This window comes from Poromitra crassiceps (assembly GCF_964638095.1).
Source record: "Poromitra crassiceps genome assembly, chromosome: 14".
Lineage (NCBI taxonomy): Eukaryota > Metazoa > Chordata > Actinopteri > Beryciformes > Melamphaidae > Poromitra > Poromitra crassiceps.
This window is the reverse complement of record NC_139633.1, coordinates 16,106,824-16,114,323: the sequence shown is the minus strand read 5'-3', so window position 1 is coordinate 16,114,323 and position 7,500 is coordinate 16,106,824. Positions and strand designations below refer to the sequence as shown.

The following is a 7,500-nucleotide window of genomic DNA, read 5'->3' as shown; positions in this document are numbered from 1 at the left end:
ATATATCGCCCAGCCCTACTGTGAATAATCAGTTTATGGCAATAATCTGATTTCTGCGTTTACATGCACTTTAATAATCCGACAATAGGAGAAACCCGGGTTTACATGATTCAGTCAATTAGTCGGATTTCTCTCCAGAAAGGCAGCATTAATTCCGGAATAAAACAACAGAATATAGCTGCAAAATGCAAAATCACATTTTCCTAATTTATTTGTCCAGCGCAAAGGATGGTTTAGGTGAAAATTAGGTTGTGTATCTCGTCTACTTTACTAAAATTGGAATAGGCGTCGCTTTGGAAGTGCATCTGTCAATAATATTTCCAACTTTACCGAGCACACAGCACAGAGGCAGGCAGGTGAGGTGACTTAAGCACGTCAAATGTTCATGACCCACAACGTGTGTTGAATTGAAATACTGTAGCCTACCTGTCAGAAAACGGACAGAATTTGTCACAGATTTTAACGTTATGTGTGTGTTGTCTGTTGTCTGTAGGCTACGTCATTCTATTTGCAATCCGAGACAAATATTCGTCCCCTCCTGTAGAATATCCACATTTCAACATAGTGCAGTGCAGCAGCGGTGCCGTTACAGGGACACCGGCTCTGTGCGGGAAGAGAGAGCAGAGCTCCCCGCTCCGCTCAGCCAGGGGCTCCGTGCTGTCATCTCACCAAGCCCGCTGTGGTGCGCTGTGGCCGGGGGAGAGACCGGCATGCCGGTGAGAGAACCGGGAGGAGAGCCGAGGGGCCAGTGAGTGCAGCGCGTCTCTCCCTGCCTCTCACGGGCTCCTGTGCTTCTTTCTCCTGCAAGTCGTACAGATATATAAACCCGAAAGAAACCTGGTTATGCTGGATACATGCAGAGAGAAGACCGATTATTGCCCAGAAACCTAGGTGTGTTTATCGGTTTATTCATAAGCCGTTTATGACCATAAACGGATAAAGCTTATCGGTTTATGCTGTTTACATGACCATTTGAATAATCAGGTAACTCAGAAATCCGCTAATAAACAGTTTATTGGTGTGCATGTAAACGCACTCAGTGATTCTATGTTACTGTAAAGACAGTATTATCCACCTTATTTCTAGCTGCCATGATGCCTGATGGGTGCTTCTTCCGCTTCCGGTGTAATAGACCGTTTTAACCTGACAAAAAAAACGTCTATGAGGATTTTACAGCAGAGCCATTCTGCTCTACAGCCGTGTCGTTCGGGTGCTGGGATAACGTAATGCATTGTGGGTAGTCGGCTACTGTGTCTAACGCTAGCGGCTAGCGTAATAGACTTTACATGGCAGTAAAACGCCACTGAATGACCAAATTCATTTAACTCTTAACCATTTTGAGTAACACTGTTTCCATACGGACCCCCAGCGTTGGTTAGTTGTTTATAACGTGACTATATTTATAACTTTTATAACGTACTCCAGTTTCCGGTTTATAATTTGGGTCTGCAGCCGAGTATAACAAAGGAAATGGCAAGCTGCAACAATTAAGTCACGTTAAACCGGACCTTGTACCCACAATTATTTTTTTACAGTGGGGCATTCAAAAATAAGGTGGATAGGCCTATGGATTATAATACGCAACATGCATTACAAATATCTGGTAAGCCTTTGCTTGTTCCATAATCCTGTATAGGGTCACGCAGGACCGCAGGACCGCAGGAATGAGTCCTAAGAGCTGACACCCACTTCTCTGATTTTTTAAAGCGTTTTCTGAAAAGTAACTAAGCTAGTGCAGTGAGTGAGTGAGTGGGCGAGCAAGGGTGAGGGATCAGCGCCAGTGGTGTGGCTGCAGCGGGTGACTGACCTCTGACCCTGTGGGATTACGGTAATTTCTCCTCACAAAGCGCTCCAGGCAGCACAACACAATACGCGCACACACACACACACACACACACACACACACACACACACACCTACACACACACACACACACACACGCACACACACGCTGCTATGTGTGAGCAGACAAGCTTCTCTGCAATACATGATCAGCTGTGAGGCTGTTGCTGCTTTCAGGTTAACGTCACGTTGCCGTAAACTGGTATGCTCTCACAGAGCTCATGTCATAATGTCGGGATAATTTACATCAAATTGTGTGGTCTGAATACAAGTCTGAAAATGAATTTATGTATGAGAAATGTATAGATCTCTGGCTGTTCCACACACGCACGCACGCACGCACGCACGCACACACACACACACACACACACACACACACACACACACACACACACACACACACACACACACACACACACACACACACACACACACGCGCACACACATACACACACACACACACACACACACACAGGGCCAGATAAGCAGTGTCAACTGACCAGGCAGTCTCATCTGACCTATGACCTTTTACAATATTTTCTATTGAGAGTATATCATATTTTTCTTGTATTAACTGAGTTGTAAGCATCAAGCAGAAGGACAGAAATAGTAGTTGGTTCTCTGGCATTGTCAGCATGTCCCCCGGAATCAAGAGAAGTCTCAGAGAGTTGACCTCTCAGCAGGTCATGAGAAAGGCCAGGGCAATATTATTACATGACAAGTCACACATTCAACCTCCTCCCATCAGGTAGATGCCTTCTGGTTCCCCAGTGCAGGATCAATTCAATGAAAAATATCCTCGTATAGCAGAAGCAATTAAAAAAATCAGCATGAATTGAGAGGTTTCCAAACCTGTAAACATAATTGTTTTGCTAAATGCATTTGACAGCTGACCTCTGTCTGCAATTTGCACTTCACAATATGAAAATAGCTAACTCTTACAGTAATCCAGTAAGCTGCCCGGCATCTTTTTGTTATGTGATGCATTGTGTTATATATTTATTTTAATGATCATTGTACTTTTGATGACTTTACATTGCCCCATGTGAGATAAATACAATTGCATTGCACAAAGACATGTATGTTAGGGTTAATACTCCTGTCAGTACCCCTGACCAAGGCAATGGCGAAAGAACTGGAGTTGGTCCCCGGGTGCTGCACTGCGGCTGCCCACTGCTCCTAGTTCTAGGAAGGTTCCTAGTAGACTGTACTAGGAAGGTTCCTATAGACTGTACTAGGAACCTTCTTAGAACTAGGTCTGGGGGAATTCATCCTCTGCATTTGACCCATCCTCTACTTAGTAGAGGATGGGCAGAGGATGAATTTCCCCATGGGGATAAATAAAGGATAACTTAAGTTAACTTAACTTAACTTAACTTAATATTGTTTTGAATTACTGTACGCTAGTGAACCTGAAGTCCTCTTCTACACTGTGAAAGTCTGAGGTATTCTGCATGTTAAGTACATCAAATGGGCAGTTTGCACTGCAAGGCTGCAGAAGAGGAAAATGGGTTTGCCATCTATTGGAGGTGAGCCGGGCTCATGTTCCTACAGAAGGAGTGTAAACAGCAGCAGAGTTATGCCTGGCCTGTGGACAGAGGAAGTCTCACTCGGGCTCCGGTAGAGCGGATATGACAGATGATATGGAGTGGTGCCTCCATGGCTAAATTTATCTATGAGCTTACTGACTCCACCGCAATGAGGCTTCCACAGTGTGTGTGTGTGTGTGTGTGTGTGTGTGTGTGTGTGTGTGTGTGCGTACATACATGTATGTGTGTACGTGTTTGTGTATTAGAGGAGACACGTGGGAAGCCAGCAGAATGTTCAAAGCAGATGTCTGCCATTCTCTCTTAGTCCAGCAGCTGTCAGGGAAAGTTGAGTTTGTACACATGAAGGCAGAAACAGCACGGTGTTCAAACTCAATGTTTGTCCAGTAAAACAGGCCTGTACGAGGGATCAGCGTGACATCGCGACACCGCAAAACACCCACGAACCGCGGCAGTCAACTAGTATGAGTCGTTCCAATCAAACATTAAAATATCTCAAAAAGTAGACAATAATATACTTATAATATATATGATAGTATACTATAATAGTATCACATCGCTTATATTTTGACATTCTGAGTGAGAGCAGAAGTAGCTCAAGAGTTTGACGTATAATATACGCATGTTGTGTTAAAGTTGTGTGAACTGTTGCAGTTTTTCCAAATGTAAACAGGGTCAGCCGGCTAGAGTCAGACCTTCAAGCTCAGGCTCCATAGGGACCCATTGCCGTTTCCATCCAGTGACGCCGTTTGTTTACAAAAATGCTGATTGGCTGATCCCTCGTATAGAACGTCTAAGACAGGTATGCAAAGGACTCTCCTCTCGTTACTGAAAAAAGTCACATGTGATTTTTTTCTGAATATGTTTTCAACTGAGAAGTGACGCCTCTCTTCACAATGTACAACTACAACAATCTTTTACCACCACCAACAAGAGTTGTGAATAAAATCCTCTGGGCTGGAGCCCACACACACACACACGCACGCACGCACGCACGCACGCACGCACGCACGCACGCACGCACGCACGCACGCACGCACGCACGCACGCACGCACGCACGCACACACACACACACACACACACACACACACACACACACTTAGCGTGTCATCCATCATGCCAGCTCTGCTGTGCCTGTACCTTTTGGCCTGAGGACACAAAGGCTCTTTGAGCAGCCATGTTTTGACAGTAACTACATACATTACAGTATCCTGTCTGGTACTCACTCTCTCTCTCTCTCTCTCTCACACACACACACACACACACACACACACACACACACACACACACACACACACACACACTCTCTCCACTTCATATGATCAATGGCCACAGTGCGGGTAACCTAACACACTGGCCTTAAGCAAACACATGGTTCAGGTTGAGATGACAAAGCTATGCCAACACTCCTTGGAGACAGGTTTCCTTCAGGCCAGGAAGAACAGAGGAGAGGTTATAGTGTGAACGCTCCCCTCCATCCTTCCAGTGTGTGTTTCCCATAAAGTCAGCAGCTGACTCCAAGGTTGGATCCGTCAAAACACAGGAAAGGTTTTGGCAATGTCCTGTGCCCCCTCATCATTAACATGTACTGTCCCCTAGTCAGGTTAGTTTCAGACCGCTCAGAAATGCCCCTGAGAATCCTCGCTAAATACCTTCCTCCTTGAAAAGAGTCCTCATTGAAACACACTGTCATGGAGGTCATGGAGTTACAAATCTGTCACATTCACAAACAAGAATGTGAAGTTTGACTCCAAAATGATACAGTGGCAGCAGTCTTCAGTTGGTACTCCTTTCAGCTGACAACTGGGCTGTCTTAGCAAAGAACTCAACTTTGTTACGCCATAATGAAGGGACATTGCTTTAGAGAAACGAATCGTATATATACTGGAGGTTGAATTGGTTTATGTTAAGTTTAAGCAACATCTTACTTCTACTTTGAGTATGATGACTGATTGATTGATTTTCTTTGAAGATTCTTTGTACTATTTTACCTCCACCACGGAGTGGCTGGAGGTTATGTTTCCGCCTCTACCTGTTCAATCACTGTCTGTCTGTCTGTCTGTCTGTCTGTCAGCAGGATATCTCAAAAAGTTATGAACAGATTTGCATGAAACTTGTCAGAAAGGTACATTGTTTCATGGGCCAACTTAGAAGTGATGAAATTCTCATGCCCACTGGCCAAAACGGGTCGTGGTAATGGGCCACAAAACTTGGCAGAAAGGTTGGTCATGGTGAAAGGACAAACTGATTAACTTTCCACGCCCCCTGGCCCCAAGGGGGCGTGGCAATGGTTTGTCAGCCAGATACCTAAAAAAGTTATGAACTGATTTGCATGAAAGTTGGCAGAAAGGTACGTTGGTCATGGGCCAACTTACTGTAGAAGTGATGAACTTTCCAAAGGGTGTGTGTCAATGGCCATGTCCAATCACAGAAAGGTGCCTAACTTCCAAACGGATCCACTTAACACCACAAAACCTGGTAGAAAGACTGGTCATGGGTCAAGGACAAACTGATTAACTTTCAACGCCCACTGGCCAAAAGGAGGCGTGGCATTGGGGGTAGCCAATCACAAAGAGGCACCTAAGTTCCAGGCGGATTCGCGTAACACGCCGTGGCGGAGGTATGCACTCTAGTTAAACTCAGTCTTGGGACTCAGCGTGGATTAATATACAAGTCAAAACACAGCACTGTTTTGACGGATAGCTATTCACTTTAAATGAGAACTGACAAACACATTCAGACCTATCTCAAATATATGGCTAAAACCAAGCAATAAACCCACTCTGAATTTATCTTCATAGCAGGCTATAGATCTCACTGAGAGGCCTTACCTCAGCTTTATGCTGCCTCTCCGCCCCATGGCTCTGTTTCTCCTCCATGTCTACCAGCTTGAGTTTCAGGTAGGACACCTCCCCCATAAGACCCAGCTTCTGGCTCTCCAGTGACGTCCTGTTCACCAGCTCCTGTCATCAACAACACGTTACACAAGCAGCATGAAACCACACAGACAACCATACATGTCAAAACACACACACACACACACACACACACACACACACACACACACACACACACTGAGGCTACATAAACCTTGCAATTATCTACACAAAGCTTAGCACCTACTGTCCAAAGGCTACATCCAGTATGAGGCGCAACGAGCTAGCCGTTCTGTAATGACAGCCCCCCTCAGACAAACCCAGTGCTTTCAGACGCTGTTTGAGGGGCTAAATATACACAGCCCATGACCACTATTTATAATGCCTCATTTCACAGCTCTCTCAAAGTACAGAGCAGAGGAGAGAGAGAGAGGGAGACAGACTTTTTGACTTAAAAAAACAACAACTTTAATTAAACGTCATTTGTTCACAGCATTACAGACAATTTGAAAGAGTCAGGGTGGGACTGTTCCCATGAGCACAATACTAAAAAATGAATGCATCGTCCACTACTGAACAAATGGGATCGTTATAACACCACTGATGCATAAATACCTCCAAACTGTTCATTAATTTATGAAACTTAAAATCAATCAAGACTCTCTAGCCTTTACGAGAGAAATGAACATAGGAACTATATCGCTCCGCACAATTTTCCTTCTAGTTTGTTTTTCCTAGTAATATATATATATAGACAGTTTGGCTTTACCGACAATCAAATTCAAAAGTTGCCATTTCATTGCACTCGAGAGGGAGAGAGAGAGAGAGAGAGAGAGAGAGAGAGAGAGAGAGAGAGAGAGATTAAACTACACAGGTAACCAAAACACACTGCAAACACTTCAAACCTCACAGCCTTGACAGGTGCATTTTCCTTCACTCAAACCTGGTGCGGTGCCTGTTGGTCTACTGACAGTTGTCAAGCTATTTGCCCTCCTCACAGAACGGCTGTCAGCCTTGAGTCAAGCCAGACTATAAGGTAGATGTATTACTAATTTGGTTGATGTCAAGCAGGTGGTAAATTGCTTAGAATCGAGAGGCAGAAAGCATACATAACTGTAGTGTCTGCATACATCCAGTTAAAAAACTTGGTCTTTTTGAAAGGAAAGTATCTGGGCTTCTTCTGGAGTGCACATGGAAAATATTAGAGCTTTGTCACTAGGAAGAGATTTACGGC

The 7,500-nt window shown here is 44.6% G+C and overlaps 1 protein-coding gene across 2 annotated transcripts in view; it reads right to left on the bottom strand.

Annotated features, from left to right (window-relative positions):
- The window catches only part of ppfibp2a (PPFIA binding protein 2a), a 27,142-nt gene that overhangs the window by 14,423 nt on the left and 5,219 nt on the right, over positions 1-7,500 (bottom strand). The window contains exon 4 of one of the 2 annotated variants that reach the window (XM_083650493.1): positions 6,222-6,353. The exons of the other annotated variant lie outside the window; for it this stretch is intronic. Coding sequence (XP_083506619.1) covers positions 6,222-6,353 — 132 coding nt within the window. The remainder of the gene's footprint in view (positions 1-6,221; positions 6,354-7,500) is intronic. 2 annotated transcript variants of the gene reach the window in all.